The 27,558-nt window shown below is 39.8% G+C and overlaps 1 protein-coding gene across 2 annotated transcripts in view; it reads right to left on the bottom strand.

The window, feature by feature from the left end:
• The window catches only part of LOC147633296 (vacuolar protein sorting-associated protein 35B-like), a 97,179-nt gene extending 90,317 nt beyond the window's left edge, over window positions 1–6,862 (bottom strand). Inside the window, exon 1 of one of the 2 annotated variants that reach the window (XM_086806338.1) lies at window positions 6,506–6,862. In XM_086806338.1, the coding sequence (XP_086662464.1) occupies window positions 6,506–6,616 (111 nt within the window). In that variant the 5' untranslated portion in view covers window positions 6,617–6,862. The remainder of the gene's footprint in view (window positions 1–6,505) is intronic. The other variant, XM_086806337.1, reaches the window with a different exon arrangement.
• Between the last annotated feature and the right edge of the window lie 20,696 nt (window positions 6,863–27,558).

Raw genomic sequence — 27,558 nt, 5'->3', positions numbered from 1 at the left:
GGGATGTACTCTGAAAAGGGTGGGTGGGTGGGAACAAAGAAGAACTGATACCTGCAAGTGGCTGTCCAGCAAATCAGCCCGCCTTCCTCTTGCTTCTCCTCTTCCCGATCAGCCCAAAACAGTCCACCAATCAGCCACAAAACAGCCCCCTCTTGCTCACACAAATCCCAAGACCTATCTAGAGCCTAGGGCTCTGATACCATGTCAGAATACGCAGCGGAGATGATGACCAAATCTGGGAACACAAGAGCAAAAACGCAGGCAGAAAAACAGCACAAGAGAGAGACAGATGTAGGCGTGTAACTCTGCTCTATATACACAAGAAGATCCCGAGGAATGATACAAATGAGGTATAGGGGCTGAGGACCTATATATACTCCCCTAGAGGGCAGTCGGCCAGCATAAGAGAAGCCCACGACTGATAAAAAAAGGTCCACGACTGCATAAATGCAGTCGGCCAGCTATCTGGTGCCAGAACCTGATCAAAACCAGTCGGCCAGCAGCAAGAGTGCCCACGACTGATAAACATCCAGTCGGCCAGCACTGTACTGCTCTTGGCACCCTCTGGTAGCCCTCCCAAGCCTCAGAAAAATGGGAAAAAATAGGGGAAAAATGCGGAGAGTGGGGAAAAATGGGAAAACACCTCATAAGGGCGGGCACACCCACAACAAAGGCCCTGGTGTATAAATCTAGACAGGAGATGACTTCTAACAAGAGGGAGAGAGAGAGAGAGTTATGTTGCTGCCTTGGGGGCCTGAGCAAGGGTGGGTGGGGAAAGGGGCGCGAAGGGCCTACCGAACAGGCAGGCGGGCCAGCATAGCACCAGCGAGGCGGAAGGGCTACTGGGCGGCAGTAGTGAATAGGGAACAGAAGCGGGCGGCAATGAGCGGCTACGCACATAGGGCGGGCCGCGAACAATGAACAGAAGCGAGCGTCAGTGGGCGGCTACGCACAGAGGGCGGGCAGCGAACAGTGAACAGAAGCGGGCGACAGGGGGCGGAGGGCGGGCGGCAGTGGGCGGAGCGAACAGGGAACAGAAGCGGGCGGCTACGCACAGAGAGAGGGAGGCGCAGATGTCATGTGCATGATAAATGCTATGGACATTCTCAGGTGCTGATCCAGAAGAGGCAACCAGATAAAGAGTATGAACCAGGTAGAACCATGATGATAGAGCACAGAGCACTTTTGGCAGTGTAGACTGGAGAAAGGCGTGGAGAGCAAGCTGAAGATCAGATGGCTGTCAGCTGCAGGACAAGTGTTGTTGGCTGCACACAAGGCTGTCGGCTGCTCACAGAAGTGGTCGGTTGAACCAGAGGACAGGGGCAGCAGCAGCAGGCGCAAGGAGGAGGACCAGTCGGCTGCGTTAAAGAGCATTTGATGCATTTATGACTGGCCGACCAGCACTCGGCCAGTCTACCAAGTGTCCAAGGGACCTATAAAAGGCACCAAGTGCTCATTGTTATGACCATTCATTCCACTAGGGAGTGGATCAAGTCCTAGGACAGATTTTGGTGTGTTACCACCTTTTATAAAGACAGCCTAGGGCTGTAGTAGAAGTACCTTTTTGTACCATATCAATATACTTAATTTCCAGCACACCTCTCTCTCTCTACTCTCTCTCTATATCTACGTTTTGCATCAGATGGTTTCCAAGAGTGTTTAGGGCTGAAAGAAGACTCCCAGAGCTTCCACGTGTTACGTTGGTATCAGAGCATCAGGCTCAGCAAAGCTAAACACTGATTCAGTCCCATATGATGGTGTACAGGTCCAAGGTACAAGAAAGTACATGGATACGAAGCCCAAGGCAAGGAACACAGAATAGGGAAGAACTCCCAGGAGGTTTGGTGGTGGTGTTCCACAAAGCCAAAGGGGATGGCAGTCCTGTGAACCAGATAGGTTCCCGGGCAACGGTCCCAAGGGAGGTTTATCCTCCAAGGGTGATGTGAGAGTGCCAGACTCATTTCTCAAGAATGAAGACCAAGACAGTGTTCAGAGTCGGGGCAGGAATGGATTGTGGACTAGAGGAAACAGATGCATAGATCTTCGTCACAGACAGAGTGGTTTGGAGAACAGGCCGGATTTTCAGAGAAAAAGGGTTGCCAGGGATGGATGATGACAGAGGGACTTCAAGAAAAGATTGGGATGATGACAGTCATCCAAGAGCAGGTTGGAATCCCGTCATCAAGTTTAGCAGAGGGGGATGTCATGTGCATGATAAATGCCATGGACATTCTTAGGTGCTGATCCAGAAGAGGCAGCCAGATAAAGAGTATGAACCAGGTAGAACCGGGATGATAGAGCACAGAGCACTTTTGGCAGTGTAGACTGGAGAAAGGCGTGGAGAGCAAGCTGAAGATCAAATGGCTGTCGGCTGCACGACAGATGTTGCTGGCTGCACACAAGGCTGTCGGCTGCTCACAGAAGTGGTCGGCTGAACCAGAGGACAGGGGCAGCAGCAGGCGCAAGGAGGAGGACCAGTCGGCTGCGTTAAAGAGCATTTGATGCATTTATGACTGGCCGACCAGCAGTCGGCCAGTCTACCAAGTGTCCAAGGGACCTATAAAAGGCACCAAGTGCTCATTGTTATGACCATTCATTCCACTAGGGAGTGGATCAAGTCCTAGGACAGATTTTGGTGTGTTACCACCTTTTATAAAGACAGCCTAGGGCTGTAGTAGAAGTACCTTTTTGTACCATATCAATATACTGAATTTCCAGCACACCTCTCTCTCTACTCTCTCTCTATATCTGCGTTTTGCATCAGATGGTTTCCAAGAGTGTTTAGGGCTGAAAGAAGACTCCCAGAGCTTCCGCGAGTTACAGCAGAGAGAGAGGGAGAGGGCAGGGGGGGCTGGCGGGAGAGAGGGCGGGAGGGAGGGCTGGCGGGCAGGGGGAGGGGAGGCGCAGAGAGAGAGAGAAAGATAGGGCAGGGGGACTGGCGGGAGAGACGGTGGGAGGGAGGGCTGGCGGGCAGCAGGAGGGGAGGTGCAAAGAGAGAGAGAGAGAGAGAGAGAGAGATTCACTTTATGGTAAAACCTTGAATGTAAAAGGTCTTACAATTATTTGGTTTGCACAAGAGCTTGCAAAAGAAATAAACACTTTATAAGTATTAGCTTTGCCGGCTACAAACGTGATGTATGAAGTAAAAGGATTCGAAATAAATGAAAGTTTAGTTGAATCAATTCCTTTTGCCAAATGGCGTCTAGAATCTAGAAGATACTGAAGATGTTCTACGTGGCTGTAGCAAGGAGCGTCCAGAAGAGACTCAAGATCGCATACGTGTCTGCAGTAACGAGCAGCACACTCAATATCTTTTGCATGGCTGTAGCAAAGGTAGATGCACAGATGATCTGTTAGCGCACAGGATACACACACAAGCAGCATAAACGTGCATAATATCCATGACCACATCAGTACACACACAAGCAGCATAAACGTGCATAATATCCATGACCACATCAGTACACACACAAGCCCTGACATCTTCGGCAAAAAATAGCCACGTAGGCAAACTGCTCCACACAGAGCCAGAAGGTTCTCAACCCTTCAATATACACCCGCAACCTAGGTACGTGGTCGTGGACAACTCAGTAGTGCCGGCACAGGCACATTGAAGCTCTATAAGGCCAAATCGATGGCGCACATAGATGCTTAAATCTAACCACGAAAAGCACAGTCAGCATGGCAACTAGACTCATTGATAACATAACATTACACGTGGCCACAAAGGCTGCCGACTGGGAATAGGGACTGCCTATGATGCTTGTGCAAGGCCTTGGCTGCCCCATGGGCTGGCCCATGTACTTATACCTCTACATGCCTAAATATGCTTGGTTTAATACATCTAATGGACTGACCTAACATGCCCTATCCTTATGTGACTTATATGTTTGTTTTCCATGTGGGTTAAGGGATCGACCCTCACACCTAAGGGTCAGAGATTGACCTACGTAGCTCGTGCTTGACATGTCCCAGACTGGGCTTGACAATGGGGCCACAGCATACAACGAATGTTCCTAAAAGGGTGTTAATGATGTAAAATGATATACTAATTGCTGAGCGAGTGTGTCACATGGCACTGCAGTGCAGGGTGCATGTGACACCTACTCTATGGTTGTTGGGTAATATCAAAAAATTAAAATTAAAATTAAGAGAATTCAATTTTAGCAAGCTTGATAGAGTGGTGACATTTGTCACCACCCTTACTGAGTGTAGTCAAGCCTCCCCTTGCCATACTATTGCTATTTTGGAGTGAAGCAACTCTTCTAATCCTATGTATGGCTCATTTTGGAGGCGGTAGTTGGGAGAGAGCAATTTGAGGAATTCCCTTCTTTTTCATGCAAATTCCGGCGCTTGGTTTCTTCCAGCTTTGCAAGCTTGGCTGTAGGTATTGTGTGCAGCCCTAGGCAAGCTTCTTGTGCCCAATTAGTTTCCATATAGCCAAGCGAGTCCTAGCAAAAGGGGTAGCCATGCTATGTTTTTGTGCTCCAATTTGAAGCTCCCAATTCAGCCTGAATTTAGCACGAACTTTCCTTCTCCTTTTGCTATTCATCATTTGAATGCTTGATTAGCTTCTAATCTTGCCCACTCAATTGCCCACATGTTAAGTAAAATTCTCATTGCTATTGAGCCCATCAATTGTGTGGATTAAGTGATCAAATCAGGCCCAAAATCATGTGCAGAATCAGAGAATTCCCCCCCTTAATCCCTCTTCAAGAGAGCCTCTTTCAAACATTTGATTAGCTATTTGCTTTGCCTCTTACCTTGCCCCCTAATTGCCCATATAATTTCCCTTGCTTTAGAGCCCCAATTTGAGTGATTAAAGAGCCTCCTAATCAACCCATAAATTTGTAGAAAACCAGTGATTCGCCTCCTTTAATTACCTTGGCCAAATCACCTAGAGTGATTCCTACTAGTGGAATTTGATGAGATCATTGAGTAATATGGACATGGAAAGCTACCAACACAACTTGGGGAGACTTTGAAGGATTACAAAGCTTCATTAGTGGACTTTTGAAGTGGTGGTGGACAGCCCTCCTCAAGATCTCAAGGCAAGGATAAATTCCGTCACCAATACTATTTCTACAAGCCAATTTATCAAGGTTCTCTCCTACAACTCTATTTCTTGATTCTATCATGGTTTTGAAAGTTTGAATTGCAATTGATTTACGTGATTTTGCTTGTTTCAATAAGAATTAGAGTCTCTTTGAAATTCATGCATAAATTTAACAAGGTTATGTTATGTGAACAACCATCCATTAGGTGGTATTAATTGTGATGATGAGGAACTGTTATGTGATTCTATTTGGTTCATAGGTAGAATGCGATTTCATTTTCTAGTCTAATTGAATGATTCAAAGGGGAATGAATGGTCTTTCTTCCATAGAGGTCAAATTAGGGATTGAATAGTCAAATTACATTGTCTACATGGTTCAAGTGGTTACATTCATTAACAAATAAAAGTACCATAGATCTAGGGAGACCTAGAAGTTGTCAAACTTATCTTCCCTCTCGTGAAACACTAAGGCTGCCCCTTTGTATCCAAACATCAGTTGGCCACCATGGAGGAGGATATATGATGAATCTAGCACTGAAAGAATAACCCATTCTCGATCCTTTACCAGCCAAGAACACCTATTCCTAACAACAGTTCCCAAGAACTTATGTTATCTTGGTAATTGCTATGCTCAACACACCCTCAAAAGCTCTGTTATCTCATTTCTATGCCTCGCAAAAGCACCCGAGTGTAGCTATTCAGATTGAGAAATTGACATCTACCTGCACACCCAACCATAGGGCGCTCAAACTCTCTCCCGACTCATAGTTGCTGCACGTTTCAAAATGCCTCGTATGAAATGCATTTCCGAAATGTTTCAGACCTTTCATATCTTACTGAAACTTTTCATGCATAAAAGGAGGACTTCGTCTCAATGAAACTTTCCCATGGTCAACATGGCCTAGCTCTGGCCAAATATCACGTGGCAACAATGCCACAGTCCTACAGTAGTTAAATCCATCAATCAACTGGGCCCAATCATCGCAGGTTATCATCTGTAGAATAAACTCTCAAAGAATTTTTCCCAAACCTCCATACTTTTGACTCTTCAACTTCCGCTCCCCTTGCTTGGCACAGATCTTGTTACTTCAGTATCACTGTTCAGCTTCTGCTCCACCACTGTAAATATAGCATTGTGTATCTGTTAACCATATGGAGCACATCATCCATGACAACTACACACATCGAGGACAATGAAAAAGCGGTGTGAACTCTTCCCCGTGCCTTCGCTGTAGCAGCCCACTCAGACATCCTTTAATGGTCTCTCTCTACTCTTCGCATTTACGAATCCTCCACGGACAACAGATTTCCTTCGGTTTCAATCCTAGCTAAGATGAAACCTTAGAGCCTAATAAGCATGACAAAATAGTAACCTTTCCGCTCGTGGTTTCTGATGCATTGCATGAGCTTAAGAAAAAAATCCGAAAAAACATGCTTTTTTCAACATACCAGAGCTCGTTGCATGTAGAAAGCGTGATGCTTGACGAGAGCCAGGGCATCAGCGAGCCATTTCTCCTGCTCCTCTGTGCTGGAGACTCTGTCGTCGCTGGAGCTCTGCATGGTCGAAAAGCCCTGCTGAATCGAATGCTGCAAAAAAGACTGTTAGGATAAGCTAAGGGTTTCCTTAATTGGGGGGATTGTTCCGATAGGAATAGGGTTTCCTAGATCCTGTGCTGAAGTGCAGAGATGGGCGCGTGTTTCCTTGCCGGTCTTTCCATTGACTTTCTTTGGATGTGCTGCCCATCAACCGTCACTTTCTCTTTTCATGAGTTAATGCACCTTTTTTATGGCCTGACATCCTCGAAATAGCCAAATTTAAAAAACCCTCTCTAGTCCTCTCGTTCATTGAACATTCCCTTTTCGCTATTGGTATTTTTTTCTTTTTCTTTTTCCTGTGCGCTTTTGTGTCTATAACAAGCTTAGGATTCTCTCAGTGCCCCACTTTCCCCCAGATGATCACGATCATCAAATGCTAACGCTGGCCAACGTTTGCCTGCAGGTTAAATCTCAATCAAAATCGCCTTGATTCTGGCCCTTCCCCGCACCCCCTTATTCCCTCCCTCTCTCTCTATCTCTCTCTCATTGTCATAACCCTAGCTGCGTTGCAGATGGGTCTTGCGAGATGGTTCACCATAGGCATCACCGCAAAGAAAACTGGGAGAAGACTAAGCAGAAGCAGCCATGGCTTCTCCCCTAGCGATGCAGAAACAAAGTAGGAGAAGGATGGTATGCCCCCTTCCTTGAATCTATGGAGTTATGACACAGAGAGCTCTAATACAATCTCTGTTGCAGAAAGACTAGCCATAGCTTTAGCAGCTCCGAGCTTTTCACCTCCCACTCACAAATTCACAGAGCAAGATAGCCATGGCACACTCATGCCTGCAGGAAGAAAGGTTCTCCCTTTCTTCAAGCCTCGAGGAAGAAATGGTAAGGCAACAGGCTTATGCTATCCATTCTTATTCCTACACAATAATAAGGCAGGCCATCGTGATTCCTCACCTTGTTTTTTGGATGCTCTATGTTTGGTTGAGGTACTAAAGAGTTTTATTGGACCTTTAAAAATAAGGGTAAGGGAAAAATGTGACCTTAGAAAAAGCTTTCTCTAAATTTATAGTCTTTAAATTAAAGGCACTTCCTAAAGAACCTTCGTAGATGATAGTCATCAATGTGATAGGCCTCCAATGATTGAACCTTTCACAAGACTCTAAACTTAGAGATATAGGGTTTTTCAATAACTTAATGTTTGTTCATTCATCGCAAGCCTATAGCTTCAAAGCCAAAATTGCACCAATAGTACCATTGCCATTTGAAACTACATATCCTAACTCCATCTGGGGCACAAGACTTCAAAACTAGTGACATAGGGTTTTGCACTACCATTCCCTTACATTCTAGAACCATGTAAATATGTGAAAGACACTTTCACAAGCAACCTGCTTGTTGGGAATAAGCTTGATCGGCCCCTCTTTTAAACCCTTGTCCAAGTTACCTGCCCTGAAAGCCTCTCTAGCTTCATCAAGGGTAGATCTATATATGATAATATCTAAGCTGCAATGTTGGGCAGAGACCTGGCTTTGAGGGACAAGACAAAAATGCATTATGCTACAAATGGATTTAGAGAAAGCTTATGATAGAATACATTGGTCATTTGTAGCAAGGGTAATGGAGAAACTAGGATTTGGTATGAGGATGGCTACTTGTATATATACCCTTACTTTTGGAGGACATTCTAAATTGTTACTAAATGGTAGGGTTGATGTGAACAGGTCTATGAGGCAGGGTTTCCCCCTTACTCCTTTAATGTTTGTCATTGCCTCTCATCCCTTAATTGTTGCTTTGAAATATGCTTCTATTGAAGGGAAAGTAACTAGACTGAAGCTAAATAATGGGGAACATTTGGTTATACAATGCTTTACAGATGACTCTCTTCTCTTTTTGCAAGCTGACAATGATAATGTAAGGAGGGTCCTGGGTATCATTCATGATTTTGCTGATGCCTTAGGATCTAAATGTAACATACATAAGTCCAAAATTGGAAGTCTCTCTAAGGATAATGATTTTGATCTAGAGAGATGGGGCAATGAGGTCATCAAAAGAGGGTAGATAGTCATACACTTAGGGGTTCCTTTTGGGGTGGATGTGACTAATAAACAACTCACGAATTGGGCCCTCGATAAGTTTCAACTGAAGTTAAAAAAGTGGGAAGGCATCAGAGTCCCATTTCATGATAGAGTGGCCATATGCAACATAGTGTTGAATGCTTATATTATGTTCTTATGTCCAGTGCTACATTTTGGGAAAGGTCATTTGGCAGAAAATTATCAAGCCTATTAGAGAATTTCTGTGGAAAAATGGTAGCTCTAATAAGAAGACACTTGCCTGGTTGGCATGGGATAGGCTGACTTTGCCTAAGGAAGAAGGAGGCATTGGCATTCTCCATCTCCCCTCTCACATAATGGCCAAAATAGCACTCTTGCTTCCTAAATGCTTGAGCAAAAGGAGGTCTGGACAAAGATTCTTAAGGACCTTGTTGAAGGCTCTCATGTTTCTTTTGGAGGCAAATGGCAAGGTTTAGATTGGAAGGATAAGTTATTCTCTTATGCCTCCCTTAAGATCACAGGATTCTCTCTAGCCAGGATGTTGAGCAACAAATGGAAAGAGACTTTGGGGTTAATAGTATGGAAGGGATGTGCTATAGTTTCAGGAAATTCTCTGTTATGTCTTGGGATTTGGTGGATATGTAAATTTAAGCCTCCTCTAGCCTTCCAAGATCCCAAAATTGTTAAGAGTTTGAATAATAAAGGCCTTAAGAAACTGTCTAACTATTGGGATAGGGTTTTGGTGGGATGGAAGGATCCAGAACAACTTGATGAGGATTTCAGTCTAAACTATAGGGAAGGAAAATTGGTCGGATTTGTGCTGGAAGAGGTGCAAAAAGGAGGGTTTTCTACTGCCTATGATGAATCATGTTGGGTAAAGGATTGGGTCTGGTATAATGGGGCTAAGCTGGATAGGGGGGCCACCAATATTTTGTCTAAGGAACTAAGGAAAACTGAGGAGAATGTGGTCTATTGTAATAAGATCTGGAGGATAAGTTGGGGCCCTTGCAGGTGGAGAAAAAGATGGAAAACCATCTGGAAATTGGATATCCCTATTAAGTCCCAAGTTTTTCTTTGGAGAGTATGTATGGGAGCTCTTCCTTTAGGGATCAAATTAGTGCAGAGAAGCTTCACTAGGTATTAACATAGTTAAAGCTAAGGAGAAGACCAATAAAATGTGGACCAATGAATAAAAGGTGGTACAAGAAAGTAAAACAGGTGGACCATACCTTTGTGGCCTTTATTGAGAACCCAATGGGCACTAGACCAGTTGTTAAAGTGTGGTCTAAGAAGGGAGTGATCTTGGAGCAATAATCACCCAAAGGATGTACAAGTGAAGGCCTAATAGAAGCTTGTATCCAACTTGGATATCAAAATATCATGGGAAAAATCTTCTTTTGTATTTGAGGATGAGAGATGGACACAGATTTGTGACTTGCTAAATAGGGTATGAAGTATATGCAGATGTAAGATGTAAATATAGCTTTTTTAGCATAATAATACATATATATACTGGTCCTAAAAAAAAAATTTGAGGCACTTAATAAAACATACCTTGATAAAAAAATTAGTAGGCGGTCTTCTGCTTGTTGCTTTGCAAGATAAACAATTCATCATTCAATGTTTTTCTCACTACTAAAGTTGCAAGATTGATGTTATCCTTCATAATCCTCAGGTCAATGTTCTCCTTCTGGGAGGGCGTGAAGAAGTGGTAGAAGCAGTAGTAGAGGGCACGGTGGGATGGGCCACTAGGTACTCTACCAACTTGATACTGAGGTGTTTTCCCAAGAGGATAAATGTGCGAATAGGGGCTCCCTATTCAAATTGAGGGATAGGTGAAGATGGGGTCAGAGCTACCAGTGTAGCTTTTGGGACTTTGGCCCTTTCAGTCGATGCAGTCCAATTGACATTTGAAAGCACCTCCAATAGACGACCAGCTGCTTTGCACAAAAACTAGAGCTCATCTAGTTAAACAAAATAGTTAATTAGAAGGGGGATTGACAAAATACGATTTAATGTTGCGCGCGAGCGCGCGTGCACGCGCGCGCGTGTGTGTCTGTGTGTGTGTGTGTGTGTGTGTGTGTGTGTGTGTGTGTGTGTGTGTGAGAGAGAGAGAGAGAGAGAGAGAGAGAGAGAGAGCACTTCAAGGAAAGCCGCAAAGCATGCAAATGCCTGCATTGTACCCCATCTTCCTATGGTGCTCTAAAGTAACCAACTATCTTTGCTTAGCGCAAGAGCCTTGAAGCAACTAGTAGCTACACTTTTTTTGTTGTGAGGTGTTTGCTACAGGAGAACTCCTAGGAACTGGGCAAGATTCACTTGAGTAGAGCACTCTTGGGACCTCGTCGAGAATTGAAATTGAGAGGTAAGTTATGTGTACATGATTCACGACATATCATAGTTTGCAACTATAAACAAGAACTCGTCTTTCTTAATTGTAGCTCAACTTACATGGGTTTTCTTTGTAGGAAAAAATGTCAAACTTTTTGCAATCAAGTTTACATGGCTTCACAAGAAAAGACACACAATCCGATACACCATCAGGGTCTAAAACAAGAAAAGTAAGTAGTAAACATGTCTACAATTGCTGATGAATGATGAGGTAGCTTAAGTAGAGAATGAAAAATTTAAAGAGAAGGATAAGTTGGTTGGGGAGGTTGAGGCACCTAGACGAAGAAAGGCAAGAAGGGATTGGAATGAAGCATGGGTAAGAACATTTGATTGGGCATATTTTGATAGAGGTATGTCGTATTTTTTGCAACTTTTACAAAGCCGATTCAAAATGCAAGAGTAAGTTTGGAAAGTCGGGGTTTGTAAATATTTGAATTAGTACTCTTTTTAAGCACGCTAAGTCAAATTCTCATAAACTTGCTTCTTATCATTGTAGCACCAATAAAGTCCTTATCACCTAGTTATTAGAGAAGAGCAAAGATATAGCTGATCTTGTGACTATGAATCTCTTTGCTACACCATATCATGTTAGAAAACAAGATTTATCATTTAGTAGTATGCTTCAATATTGGAGTTTGTATTATTTTATGGTTGCTCTTATTTTCCAACTGAGATGTATCACAATGATAAAGCTTGTTCGATATTTGTATAATATATGAGTGAGTCTTTGCTAAAATCATAGCTTGATAGATTAAGAAAGTTGCCCTTTTTGGTTTAATGTGATGGATGAGTCTACATACATAGGAACCAACCAAAATTCTTTATGCATCATTCCTTGAAAATTTTGAGCCTATGACAATATTCTTAGGACTGCTAGAACTAGAGAGTGGAGTAGCATCTTGTTTATATGATTCATGCATTCAATTTCTATTAAGTCTTGGACTTGATATTTGAAACGTGGTTTGTTTTTAGCTTAGATAGAGCTTCAACAATGATTTTTCAAAAAGTCCCATTAGAAAATCCATGCTTGAAAATTTATAAGAGGAATTTGGTTGTGTATTTCTACACGAGTCGTATTTATAAGGTACGTTTATTAAGTAGACAAATGGTTGTTAAAAAGGTATGTGATTCTTATGAGGCCTTGTTAGAATTTACCAAAAAAGAAAACAAGACTCTCTTGGAAAAGATTTCTACGCTTGAATTCATATATAATCTTTGCTTTTTGTGTGATGTCTTATATATGCTTGCCATATTAAGCAAATTTTTTCAAAGTATTTTTGTTGATAATACATCCATGGTTGGATTTATTGAGCTTGAGATCAAGGCTTTAGAGATGTAGATGTATTTTATACTTGATCCTGAAGTTGATATCAATGCATCAACCCATGATAGATTTAAATTTCATATCATTCCTAATTATGGATCTCTTGATGGTCAATTATATGCTCTACGCACTTCTATTCGAGGTGACACGTATAGGAGTATCCATATTTATAGAAAAATTGATGGCTTTGATTTGGATGATTGCATAAAGTTTCAAAAATCATTTGTAGAGTCAATTATAAATAACTTGAAAGAAAGGTTTTATGATAACAACATTTTGGCTTGTTTTAAAGCTTTAGCTCCATGCAAGATCTTTTTATGGCGAGAAAAAGGTTAGTGTCTTAGGTGATGCCTTTGAGCCGATAGTAGAAAGTATGAAACCAAACATGAGTTTTAATACTTCAAACTACAAGCCCCTTCCAAATGGAATGATTGGAGCTTAAAAGATACATGGGTTGCGATCAAAAGAAACTTGACCATGAGAGAGAAGTATCCAATGTTAATGTTGGCTATAACATTGCAATGTTACAGTGTTGTAGCACAACATGTTGTGAAAGAGGCTTTACTGTTCAAAACCTCATCAAAAATAAGTTGTGAAATCAATTGAATACAAGAAATGTTGATGCTCTAATAATGATATCCATTGAGGGACCGAGATTAAGTGAATTCGACTTTTCGAACGTCATTGATATGTGAAAGCATGGAGCTAAAACAAGTAGACATCTCTTTGGTGAGACTACAAGGTGAGAAATTATGCATCAACAAATAATTGATTTATAGTTATTTATTCTTTATTCTTAATTTTAATATTATTTATTATTTTAATGTAGATTCTCAATGGGATGAGGAGCTATGACAAAGTGTACATGCATCTTCCTCTCTCTCCCCCTCCATATATTTGTCTTTCCTTTGCTTGTTTTGTTTTCTTAGAAATTAGGTTGTTTTCCCTCCCATTTAAGGCTTTTTAATTTCGTTTTTCAAGTAGTATTTTTTGTATTTTTTACAAAAATATTGTTATGATATTTCTAGTTTCGATAAAATTTGGCCAATGATGATATCATCTCATACTTAGCTTTTAATAAAGATGAGTTAGAGATTGGGTAGATTCTACTACTACAACAATTCTCTCTCTCTCTCTCTCTCTCTCTCTCTCTCTCTCTCTCTCTCTCTCTCTCTCTCTCTCTCTCTCTCTCTCTAAAAGGAGAGGAGAGGATCTCCTGATTATGCCACACAGAGGTTGAGATAAAGGAGCATTACATATGTCGTTGCCCATTATACTATGAGATCGCGGGAGGTTTCACTGTCTATTTCGTGAGGGATTTGGTCCACTCTTCAGGATCATTGACTTCTAGGACCAGCGTTGCCTAGGCCTCTTCCTGCTTGAGCTCTGCAGACATAGGGACACCTTCTTGAGAGAGCTTCAGCCCCCTAGCCACCCGCCCCCTCCCTCGCCAGCCAACCATCACTAGTTTCTTTCGAAACAAGGAGGTGGAGGACACCGATATAGTGGATCTTGTGGACCCTCCATGAGCTGCACTGGACCTACCTCACCCGAGACTTGGATTGAGCCTCCGCACTCCCGGCCGTTGGCCATGATCACCTCATTAGCTCCAGATACAGGACATGCTCCACTACCATTAAGCTACCTTTCCACGTGACATAGCTAAGGGAGACCTCTCGGCCATACTCATTAGCTCCAAATATAGGACATGCTCCAGTGCCATTGAGCTACCTTTCCACGTGACATAGCTAAGGGAGACCTCTCGGCCATACTCATTAGCCCTATGCTTGATATTTTGGAGAGTGGTATACCATCTACTCGAAGCTGATGTTGCTCTCATGTTTCTATATTCTTAGTATTCCATGATGAGTTTCATGGAAAATTTTGTATCACCTCAGTGAGATAGCCATGTTTATGTTTTCTTTCTGTTTTATTTTCCATCCCATGATGAGATATCCCATGTACATTATTGTATCACTTTGGTCTCATAGGCCCATTGGGTATTTAGTAGAAGCTTAATATATCTTTCTTTCTTTCTCTCTTTGTCTTCTAAATTTTATTCTCTCTCTCTTCATTATTATTTTTCTTGTATACATGAATCCCTAACCCGATTTGAGGCCAATATTATCACATGATAAAGTCTATCTCTTTAATATTTTGCAATAGGATTTATAAATGGTAATGTATAATTTAGCTCTTTTAATTTCATTTTTATGATAGTCGTGTATAATTTAGCCCTATTTGATTGCATCTTATGGTTGCCATTTTAATGTAGCTATCCAAATGCCTTGAAGCAAGTTGTTAGGATCGATTTTTATTATGACAAACATGTAAGTGCTTCTAGTTTTCATATTATTATGTTTCATCTTAGAATTTTGTCTATCTTGAATAAAAGGGTTGAGATCTTGGTTTATCATGAAAAACACACATGTAAGTGCTTTTAGTTTTCGTCTATCTTGAATAAAAGGATTGAGATCTTGGTTTTTCTTGAAAAAACCAAAGAAAAAATTTTAATGTCTTTGAAATCCGGCTAGCTTTTTGAAGTTTTTTTCATGACTTTATAAAAAGGTTTTTCACAAGCACTAGTGTGAATTCCCTAGGCAGTTCTTATTACAAGCCTTTCATTTAACGAGAAATGGAATCGGAGATTCTCACTCTATCTTGGCTGCCCAACTGCGTGGATGCAGAGTCTCCCCCTTCCAGCTCCCCTCTTGCATGTTTTTTAGGCGGAAAATCTAATTCCAGCCATTTCAGATGTGTAAACACCCTTATATAGAGGAAATTGTTAATCATGTGGAGATGGCATCCTTCTTGCTTTCTTCTTTTCATGAGTCACCTTTCTAGTCCCCCAATTCTCTACCTTATCATGCCACTAACATAATACCCTAGGAATCCATTATTTCACCACATTAAAGAACAATATTCACTCGTTTTGAGTTTACATTAATTGTCACAAGTATCATTGACAAATCATATATTTCAAAATGTGAAAGCAAGTGTTCATCTTAGGATTCTTCCTCGAATAGAGATTGGGCATGTTGAATGGAAAATGGTGTCGATCTTGCTCTCAAACTATAGTGACCAATTCCTAACAATCCACCGCTTAATACTCAGGGTTTAACAAAGGAAGAGGGCTTGGCTTGGGTTCAAGACCACCATGTAACTTGTGGCTGTCGCCCATGATCATTAGTTCTAGACTTGAAAAGGGGAATGAGAGAAAGAAAATATGTGAGTTACCAGGTACTACAATGGACTTGGAGATAGAGCATGCTAAAGTATTGAGACTAGGTGGACTTGCTACTAAAGACACTACCAATTAATGCTAGACTAGTAGGATGTGAGCTAGTAACTAGTCTAGAATAAACATGATGAGCAGGAAAAGAGGTGCAAAGGACTAAGACTATACAAAAGCAAGTTGAAAAATTTGTACTTGTAAGAAAGAAAAGTATTGCTTTATGATTCACAGAATATGGGGGTGAAGTACAGAGTGTTGACCCAAATTATTACAATTTGTGTCTCATATTACATTAACCAATTTCAAAAAAATCCACCTTCTAATACGGGGTTTAGCCAAGTAAGAGGGCATGGTTTAGGTTTAGGATCACCAAGTACTTTATAGCGATTGTCGTCTAGGATGACTGTCTTAGTATCTTTAGGACTAAATTAGTCATGGATGGAGCTGGTTGTAGTGTTAAAAGGCTAGGTGGACTTGCTAAAGACACTTCAAGTTATAGTAGTAGACTAGTAAGTGACTTGTGTAGAATATAAAAGATAGGCAAGAAAAGATGGACAAAAAGGACTAATATACAAAAGTAAGCAATAACATTTGTACAAAAAAGAAAAGTACTATATTATGATTTGCAAAGTATAGCATCCCAAGAGAATTATCTTTTTATATGTTCACAAGGCAACCATCTTTCTATGATATGCATTATGGTTAACACATTGTACATACTTTTTGTAAATTTCTTTGATTCAAAGAGTCATAAGACCAAACATTTATAAGGCCATTAGTCCAATAGAAGGCTACTTTTTGATATTTCAGGCTGCCAAAGTGTGAATGTATAGCCAAGTATATAAGTGACTTTCACTATTGTATGGACACACTCTTATGCATAATTATTGGCATATATGATATGAGTAGTGCCACATGTGAACATAGGGTAACGAAAAAGGACACTTTTTCCCTTAGAGATCTAGTGTGAAAGGACACCATCCAGTTTATTTGTATTATGATATTTATGGAGTTGACCTATAGGCTCCACACATTCCAATGCAATCTCAACCCTTTCATCTTGTGTGTCTTATGTACTTGCTTCACTCTGTGTGAGTGTGTATGTGCTATAACCCTAACTGTCGATGTGTAGTAACCCACTTGGGCCAACAGTGGTATCGGAGCCCAACCCTTGTCTCCATCTTCCCGTGATAGGTTTGCCATCGCCAGCCAGTCAACAGATGACGGACTTGCACAGCGAGGGCGTTGCGTTGGACCTGCGCCTTCCACCCACAAAGTTCTCTCCGACGGCGCTAGTGTGTAGTAGTGGTCCTGCCACCACCCATTGTCAGCCAATCGATTTGCAGGCCGCTCTAGTGCGCTTGGGTCCACTGCCACCCAGCCCCCCAGGCGGAGCTACAAGCATAGTGGGTGAAGCTCCACCCTCCTAGAATTTAAAAATTTTGGAGACCTTCAGTCTGGTCAGCCGCCCGTGTCGTCGAAGTGTGCTGTCCGTCTGGTGACTTCACCCGTCGCTTCCGTGTGTCTTCGTCTAGGGCCTCCACGAGTCTCCTTCGCTTGCAGGCCATAAGGCACCCGTTGCTTTTGTGTGGTAGCCCCATCTCGAATGCCACCTCTTCCGTCGTTGCTCATTTAGACAGTCTGGCTTCCCATTTGCCAATGCTGACATGGACGAGTGGCCTGTCCTCTCTCTAGTGGCTACACTCAAAAATTATTCCAAGTGCCGGGCTCGATAAGATTTGGGGCTTTTTTTTAAAAAAAATTTGTGCTTAATTGTACAATTGCAACTATAGGGTACACAAAGATTTGGGCTTTTGTAATTTATGTGCAATTGGCACAAAATTGAGCCCAATTGTGCATTAAATTTGGGCCTTTTTGCATTTGTGTGTAATTGGCACGTCGTATAGTTCATTGGCACACAAAAATTTGGGGCTTTTCATTCTATAGGCCTTGTTTGGATGTTTGTGTAGTGAATGTGCAAGGATTTGGATTACATGCGTCATCGGGATACTCCAAATACTTATTACAGCATTGTATTTGAGGCAAAAAGTTTGCTCAGGAACTTGTGATTGCCTCAGGTAGCACCCCAATGCATTGGGTTTTTTCTTGCAGGTGCTTTTTACAACATACTTGGTTGTAAGTGTTTGCATATCTCTTAGTAGAGATATTTCATCATTATGGCTAGGAATACAACCAATATATTTGGGGTTTTATCCTAAGAGGACAAATTGGATGGTAGTAATTACTCCCTGTTGGTTGTTTCATGGTCTGAAACCTTCTTGTGGCCAAAGGTTTATGGGGTTATGTATCAGGTGAAGATGTACGCCCTACACGCATAGCACCTAACACACCTGGCTATGGTGCTCAGCAAACTGTATGCCCTAAATGCATAGCACCTAACACACCTCGCTGTGGTGCTCAGCAAACTGTAGCACCTGCTTCTCTCTCATAAAAACAGAAGAGATGGGATAGTTGTGATGCCCAAGCGATGGCTTTGATTGATTTGTTAGTAAAGCTATGGCTTTGATTGATTTGTCAGTAAAGCGATAAATAATACTGTATATTAGGTCTTGTAAGACCTCACCGGTGAGCTTAGGATGTATTGGAGACCATGTCTCAGGCTAAGAATCCTCAGAGTTGCCTTTCTTAAAAGGGAGTTGGAAAATGTGTCCATGGAAGATGGGGACATCATGGTGGTTGATTATATTACAAAGATTCAAGATCTTCAAGAGTAGTTGCTTAACATTGATGTGGTCATTCTTGAAAAGGAGTTAGTCTCCAGGACACTATCATCACTACCAAAAACTTATCTGAATTTTCACACATTGCTCACTCTATCTATTCTAGGAACTTGGAGCTAATCTTGTTTAAAGAGCTGGTTGGTTTGTTGTTATAGGAGGAGTACAATTAGAAGAACAAATCTTTTGGCAGTGATGGGGCTTTTGTTGCTTAAGGCAAGGGTAAAGCAAAAGCCAAGAGCAATTTTCAGCCAAAGTTTGGAATAGCCTTCACAAAAGGCTAAGAATGATGCAGGCAAGCCCAAAAAAAGGGCAAGTGTCACTCTTACAAAAATTTGGGTCACTATTTAAATGAGTGTAGAAAGTGGCTTGCAAAGGAGAAGAAAAAGGAAAGTGGCACAGCTGTAGATTCTTCTTCATCACTTGCAGTGATAGATGATGCGTCAGTAAATCTCTTACAGGATGGGTGGACTTTTCTTACTTGTAGTTATGATGCATCATTAAAGCATATGTCTCTTAGTGTTAATGAAAGACTTGACACATGGTACTTTGATAGTGGTGCTTCTAAACACATAACCTCTCAAAAGAATTTGTTTAAGAAGCTTATGGCTACCCCTTAGGGAAAAACAGTAACATGTGCAAACAATTCTTCTTATCACGTGAAGGGAATTAGTGAGGTGATCCTCACAACATTAGATGGCACAGACTTATGTCTTCTAGATGTATTGTATGTGCTAGGCTTAAGAAGAATTTAATGTTAGTATCCTCTTTTGCTAAAAGAGAATATGTAGTGAACTTTGAGCATGATAGGTGCACAGTCAGAGATTGTGAGAGTGGCTATGCATTAGTCACATCCGGCACATTGTACCATGGGTTATATCATTGATAGGTTTGACAGGAGAGAGCATGATGCTTATATAGTTACCACTCTTACACTTGCCATGCAAGAGGCAAAATTGTGGCATGCCAAGTTTGGGAATGTAAATTATGGTAGTATGATGCTATTGCAAAGGCATCAAATGGTGCAGGACATGCCTCGTGTAGAGTTTCCACCAAAGCATGTATGTGAAGGGTGCATATTGTGTAAAATGCACATAAATGCATTTCTAAAAGATGGATCAACAAGGGCTATCCAAAAATCACAGCTTGTGCATAGTGATGTGTGTGGTTCTATGCAGACACCATTTATTGGAAAGCATGTATACTTTGTAACCTTTATCGAGATGACTACTCCAAATTTGCTTGGGTGTATCCCCTCAAGGCAAAATCCGATGTATTTACATGTTTTTAGCATTATGTGGCACATGCTGAAAATCAAATAGGTTGCAAAGTGCAGACCCTTCGTACAAATCGAGGGGGGGGGATACATGTCGATTGCTTTCAAAGCTTTTATGGCAAAAAAGTGCATAAAGCATCTATGCACGATGCCATACTCTCCTTAGCAAAATGGTGTTGTTGAGAGAAAGAATAGGTCATTGATAGAAATGTCTAGATACATGGTTAAAGGCAAAGGCTTGCCTCACAAATTCTAGATGGAGGTAATCATGTGTGCTACATGTGTTGAATAGATGCCCTACCAAAGCATTGAAAACCGTAATGCCATATGAGGCTTGGCAGGAGAGAGAGAAGAGATGAGAGGAGAGAGAATGGAATGGAGAAGAAGGAGAGGAGAGAGGGGAGAAGGGAGAGAACTCCATCTCTCCCTCTCGTTGTTTTCTGCGCACAGGGGGGGCGCGGGGGGGCTGTGCAGCAGCCGCCGCCGGTGAAAAAAAGTTCCCTCCCTTAAAAACATTTCATAAGCATTTAACCAAGCTTATTAATGTTGGTTTTTTTATTTTTATTTTTTTTAAAATGAGTTTTTTATTTACAAAAAAAGAGTTTTTTGAATTTTTTCAAAAAAGCTTGAAAAAAACCTAAAAATTATGAGAAAATATGGGATTTGAGAAAAAAAATCTCTAGAAATTTTTGAATTTTTTTCTCTTAAAACCTTTTGGTTTTTCATCTTCCGGGAAACCTTTTGGCTTTTGGCTTTCCCGAAACCTTTTGGCTTTCCGAATTCCGAAAAATCTTTTGACCTTTCGGATTCCAAAAACTTTTGACCTTTCACATTCCGTTTTTTTTAATCTTTTCATTTTTCAGGAATTGTTGGCTTTCCGTATTCCGAGAAAACTGTTGGGATTCTAAATTTTTTTTACTATTTGTATTCTAAATGCGTTTGGAGTAAATGAAAAATTTTAAAAAAATTCATGAAAATTAGACAAAGGTTATTTTAAGTTTTTGGAAAATGTGGGGTTGGTGTTTGGCATGTGGTGTGTCCGTTCGGGTGCCCGTGACCATTCAAATTCCTTTAAAAATATATATTTTTGACCCAAAAATTTGAAAAATCCAAAAAAATTATAAATTTTCATTGGATTTGAGAATTGTCAGGTGGATTTGAAAATTTCGTGAATGATGGGATTCTCAGAAAAAATTAGGAATATTCTAGAGATTATTTATAGAAATCCTAAAAATTGGTATTTTTAAAATATCAATGATATTTTGGCAAAATTAATTGCTAATTTTTTTTGAAAAAATATAGGTTTGGAATGCCATAAGATAGGTTTGGTGGAATTCAAAATTATCATTTTTTGAGGCCCTATAAAATTAGAAAAAACTTGGAAAAAATCACGATAATTCTTTTTCTCGAGAATTTTATATTTTTGAGGGTTATTTAATGTTGAAGTATGTTTTCTCGTGCTGACATTAGATAGATGCGGGTTATTCACATATTATTAATATGATTATACCTCGTATTAGTGGATATTTCTGTTTGGATTAATTCGAAACGATCTTTTCATGATTTTTTACCATTGTTTAGCCATTCTTTTTGGACATGTTCCTTAATTTCTTTTGATGGCTATAATTTGAGTTCAAAGTGTGTTTCACCTTTGACACTTTTCCATGATAATTTATTTTGCACTTATTTAAGTGTGGTTTGTGCTTAATTTCTTAAGCCTAAGATAAATTCTATCATGGGTCAGTTGATCAGTTTGTTTTGGTGGATTTTATTAGATATTTTTCAAGTTTTTAATGGACTCATCAAGTTCTGCTGCCTAGATCACTGGTATCTAGGGGTTTTTTAATGCGTGCTACACATATGTGTTTCACTTTCTTACTTTGGAGTTTTGCTTGAACAACAAAACGTTCATATACTCCGGATTGATGAGTTGGCTACCAATTTTAATGCTTCTTTTGGCATGATTAATGTCCATTAGATGGTATGCATTGATTGTTATGATCAACGATTTTCATGGTGGATTTGAGGAGCTTCTATGCTTTTATCCATGGTTTTATAAGGATCTTTTGATCTTTTGGATAATATCATGTGCTTTGAAGGTAGCATTTGCCTTCGTTTTTTTGCACGTAATTTTGGAGAATATTTCTTGTACTCTTGTACATATTCCAACTTGGATACCTAGTTGCTTATTTATCTAGGTGAGTTATTTTTCTACCCTAGCTTTATTGTGTTTATTGGGTAGTTATCATTAGAAAGGCTTTACTTTGAGTATGAATTTCTCTGATTATCCGTAGTCTGATGGGTAAACAGAGCGTATGAATCAGACTGTAGTAGAGGATATGCTTCATGCATGTCTCTAGAAAAGCATCAAATTGGAAAAATTATCTTCCAGTGATGGAATTTACCTACAGTTTTAAATATACGGCTATTGGTTTTTAGTCCGTTCATGCTTATGTATGGGTAACAACCCAGGGCACCTATTGATGTTAGTCTTAAGGAAATCGAGCTTGATGCATCGAGGGATTTCTTGCGTGATATGCAGGAAATGTTGACCAAAGCTCAAGATTCTATCAAGAGTGCTCAGGATAGGGCGCGGTTCTATGCTGATAAAGGACGCTCAATTTGGTCTTTTGAACTAGGAGCGTTGGTTTATTTAAAAGTTCCTAAAGATTCTTAGACTTTGTCAAAAGAAAAATGCTCGAATTTATCTCCTAGATATTGTGGTCCATTTCGATTTATACATCGGATTGGCACGATTGCATATGAACTAAAACTACCTCCAATTATCAGAGTTCATCTAGTCTTTTATATCGATAGATTGAAAGGGAAACTGGGAGGTGAGGATAACACAGTTACTCCTGAAGAACTCGTTGAAGTCAAAGAATTATCCTATGTTCCACATGAACCTGATAAGGTACTTGAATTTAGGGAAAGGAAACTTTGCAGTTGAATAATCCCTGAGGTTAAAAGGTGGATAAGGAAATAGAGGATTCGACTTGGGAGTCGGTTGATATTGTTCAGTGTAGTTCTTGTTCTTTTTATTACAAGAGTGCAATGTTTTGAGAGAGAGGAAGTATGTTATATGCACATTATGTGTGCATATACTAGGAGGCTAACCCATATTAGGCTTGTGAGCATGGGAGCATGGGAACAAGCTCTAGCGGAACATGGGTTAGGACTAACCTCTTAAGGGCTAAGGTTAGGGTCAGGCATCCAAGGGTCACACATGGGAAATGGAGAGTTAAGAGTCACTTGAGGGCCCTCCTATATAATAGGGACATGGGGCACACTCAAGGGAGGCTTGGGGGCTTGGAGGCCAAGGCTATGGTCTCTTGATGTTAGCTCGAGGCTTGGTTATGTTATGCTCTCTTGTGTAGAGGATCATAACTACACCTACCATTTCACACTATAGCTACATGCTATTGGATTGGAGTTATACCTCTTGATGGTATGGGACATCAAGGTAGAGGTATGATGTATTTCATTTATAATTCATGTGTGCATCCCTTGGGCTCGGGGATGGTCTAGTGGATGAGTTTATGCCTGATTTATGCATGTTTATGCATAACAATTATCTAGAGAGATCTTAGGGTTTTAACAGTGTAAGAAGCCCTTGAGCTCATCCTTACTTGCTTTGTAACAAGTTTGTGTATTTCAATTATCTTTAATCTCCACACACCCTCTTTAATCTCCACACATCCTCTTTAACTGGGTATTGATGAAAGCCAAAGTGAATGATAACTCTTGTGGAAATTTCTCTAACCAAAGGACAGCAATAGTATACCACAACATCACACCAAGTAATACATATTGATTTCTCACCATGTCTGCATGCAAGTGTACCATCACTATTTTCCGACAAAGGAGACTTTCTTTAATTTTCATTTCCATTGTTTCTGGTTAGCTATAGATCATTTCTCTTAAAGTATGGGAAATCTAAATTGCTACATCTAAGATGTCCACCGCACCTACTTCTCCTAATTGCACCTAATAAATTGTCCTTTATGCATGTAGCATACTCTATCTAAGGATGGTCTATCCAAGGATGACCATCATATTTTTGTTCCATGCCTGCCATTGCACTACCATCTAGAGCACTGCTGGACGATTATTCAGCATGTCCTTCAGCTGTGTTGCTAGTGCTTTATCTGCCTGGAGGATTATTCAGCACATCCTTCAGCTCTATTGCTTGGGGGGTTCATCTAAAAGTGTGTAAGTGTAGCACGTGAGTTCATTAGGAGGGGTATGTTAATTCAAAAAAGTTAGGGGTAAAAATATGTAAGTGTAGCGGAGGTGTATATTAATTCAAAAAAGTTACAAAATTACATTTCTAGGTAGGGTTTTTAAAACCAATTTTGAAAAAAAACTGTAAGTTTATTAAAAAAGGGGTCATTTTATTTATAAAAGTATGTAAGGGGTTTTTTAAATACCCCTTGAATGCACGTGATACATAAAATTTCTTAGAGGTGAACCCCCGAGCTTTGCTGCTACTAGTGTGCAGGAGGTACAAGGATAGGTTCATTTCCACACTTGCCCATGGCCTTACTAAGGGAAAAGGTCCAGGAAGTTTATACGTTGATCACCCTCCTGCCACAGTCCACCACACTCATGCCTTATTAAGAACAAGAGTAGGGGGAGAAAGAGATAGAGAGGGGGATCATATTGATATGAACCCCTTGACAAGTGACAAAAAGAGGCTGGCAGGATTGTGTAGAGGCCCAAGTAGAAGATTATGCACTCCATGATAGCCCTAATAAAGAGGCTATGGGTCCCAAAAGAGAGAATATGAGATCAAATGTTACTGAGAATGAATTTCTAATGAAATCTTGTGTGTGTAGTACAAGTCAAAATTACACCTAGTTAATTTTCATCGCTCAAATTCCTCTTTTGTGAAGGCAATGGGAACATGCTTGGCAAACTGCAGTGCACAAGTGTGAAGAAAAGCTAAAAAATTAATTCACCGCTACCGTTGCTTGAGGGAGAGAAGAAAAAAAAACCACTATCACTTAAATTGAAGAAATAAAAAGAATTCAATTCTTCTTTTAAAATCTTGAAGATTTAACTTGTTGAATCAAAGGATTAATGGGCCTACAAGGAAATAAGAAAAAGGCGATTTCTCCAAATTGATTTATGGATAATCCTTCGCCATCAATTATGGATTTTGAACATACTGTGTGCTTAGCAATTCTGAAATTAGGTCTTTGATCTCCTCAATTTGCTGATTCCATCCATATTGATGGATTATGGAGAGGATTAAGATTCATGAAGGTGGTTTTGGGAAGAAGAAGGGTGGTTTCTCTTTGTGGGAAAAGAGTGGTTGTTTGTATAAAGGTGACTTAAAGCCTCATCCCTTGATCCAGTGGCTCAGAAAATTTTCATAAATCTTCCAATCTTTGTCCATGAGTTCTTGAGTCTTTGTCTTCTTTACCCTTTGGATTTTTATGAGCTTCTTGCTTTTTCTTTAAGTGAAAGTACACATAACTCGGATACCATTGTCTCGCGGGACCTCATGTACTTCTTGAAGAAATAATAAAAAACTCACATATACATCAGAGGTTAAAGCATAGACTTGAATCAAATTGATATGATTGAGTATAACATAGCATAAAATAAGAGAAATAAAGCAACATCACCATCAGCTTTCTATTGGGTGCAATATCCCCCCTCATGCGTGTAGCTCTACTTCGACGACATGAGTATTTTGAGAATTGTATTCAATAAATAGCCCAAGGAGCTAATAATAGTTGTGTGTACAAAATTGGGCTTGCTTTTCCACTTTTACAAAAATAGCTCAAACACTAGAGCTTGTTCACACACTAAGTGTAAATATCAAAACTCTTCTAACATATGTGCTAGTAATATAGCAATGCCATGCACAAGCGTGCATAAATAATATGTACAATCATTTGGCACGTGGACAATAAAGTAATACAAAATAATAATATTTCGAGATGATATAGACATGATCCTCCATGTGCAACACGCACACTGCTCATCACCTATCTCATAAACATAAACACACTAGTTGTTTCAATTAATTTCCCTTCTCTAAAATTAATCCCAATATGAAACGTTGATAGGCAAAAACACAACATATATTTACCACTTGTTTCACTACGATGTGAGTATCATTAAATCATCTAGCATGGCATGCATTGCCACTTGTTACACTTCAATTAGCATGGCATACCACTCGTTACACTACAATTAGCATGGCACATCAATTGCATAAACCACTTATTACACTTTGATCGTGTGTAGTCTTCTAGCATAGTCCACTTGTTTCACTTTGACTACAATACAGTTAAGCATGGCACTACTTGTTACACCTCAACAACATACACTTGTCAAGCATGATCTCAAGCTATACCAATAACACTAGGTAACCAATATTTAATGTGGGGTTACCTATGATATCAATTCACATAGGATGGCACACTAGGTAACCAATATTTAATGTGGGGTTACCTATGATATCAATTCACATAGGATGGCACACTAGTGTTCGGGTGTCCCCATACAACTAAAGAGTGGACATTATATAACAGTTGGGCTATAAAGGGACCCCCATCTCTTGATTTTTCCCACACCTACATAGCATCCCTTTGCTAGGATTTTAACAAATTATTACCTTACACATTTTACATACTATAGTACTACTCTAGCTAGTCAAACTAGTCATCTACTTCACCATTAAAGTTTGTGGGGGGATGGATTATTTGAGAGCTTTGGAAGTCATTTTCACTTACATCACAATCTATTTTCAAGCCCTTATATATAAGTAAGTGATCAAACATCTCCTTTTTTAAAATTTTGAAGTATAGTGTACTTGTGGCCCATGTTTCTTCTCCTATATTTAAAATTTATCATTTCTTAGTTTTATTAGGCTATGTAGGACTTACAAAAAGTAGAAAAAGGTATTAGATCAATCTAAATGACCTTACCCATGATTTTAGATATTTTAGTTGGGCTAGATATTACCATCCTTGGAAAATTAATTATGTAGATGCCCTAGTACCTTAATTGACCCTTTGAGAGTCTCTAGAAATTTATTAAGGTTGTTGTCTTAGGTTGTTATAACATAACAACAAATTAAATTAATAAACCTAGAAGGCATAGTTGCACTCAATCTATTTTATTTCTTTTTGTTAGATTTTTAGATGATTGTTTCACATTAGAATACCCAAAACCCTAAACAAAATTTATGAAAAAAGAAAAAGATTAGTGCTTAGGTTAGTGGAAGAAAATATGCAACAATTTATAAACAATCATGTGCATATGAATATGTACTAAACTTTTATAAGAAACCCTTGTTATTTTTAGAAAGGTATGATGGGTGAATTTTGGAATTTTATACATAGCAAACTATGATTTTAGACTTTTGACCCTAAAAGTTTCTTCTTTTAGAAAGAGAAAATCTAATTTTTATGGCCCAAAATTTATGGGATAAAGCCTAGTAGGAGAAAGCTAAGGAGATTTTAGGAAGAACTAGGGGAAAAAAGGGGGAAGTATGGTTTAAAACCCTAGTGAGAATTCTAGAGAGAGAAAGTGTTTCTTTCCCAAATTACTACATAGTAATAGGTATAAGTGGAAAAAAAGTGGGATGATAAAAAGTCCTTGACATTGGATTACCCCTTTTTTATGAATTAGGAGAGAGAAAGTATGTCCTTAGATGAATAAGCTATAGGGAAATGGCTATAAGAATAGAAAATTTATACTTATCCTAGAGAGAGAGAGAGAGAGAGAGAGAGAGAGAGATTTAAAGAGACAAAAACCTTAGAAAGATAAAGAATAAGAGAAGGTTTATTAACAAAAATTTAGATAAATTAAACCTTAGAGTTAGAAGGATAAAAAATTAGAATATTTAAATTATAAACCAATAGAGAAGGTTCGTTAACAAAAATTTAGATAAATTAAGCCTTAGAGTTGGAAGGATAAA

The sequence above is a fragment of the Cibotium barometz genome, chromosome 12 (genome assembly GCF_041138505.1).
Source record: "Cibotium barometz isolate CiBa-2024 chromosome 12, ASM4113850v1, whole genome shotgun sequence".
Classification (NCBI taxonomy): Eukaryota; Viridiplantae; Streptophyta; class Polypodiopsida; order Cyatheales; family Cibotiaceae; genus Cibotium; species Cibotium barometz.
The sequence above is the reverse complement of the archived record's forward strand: the minus strand, read 5'-3'. Positions and strand labels throughout refer to the sequence as shown.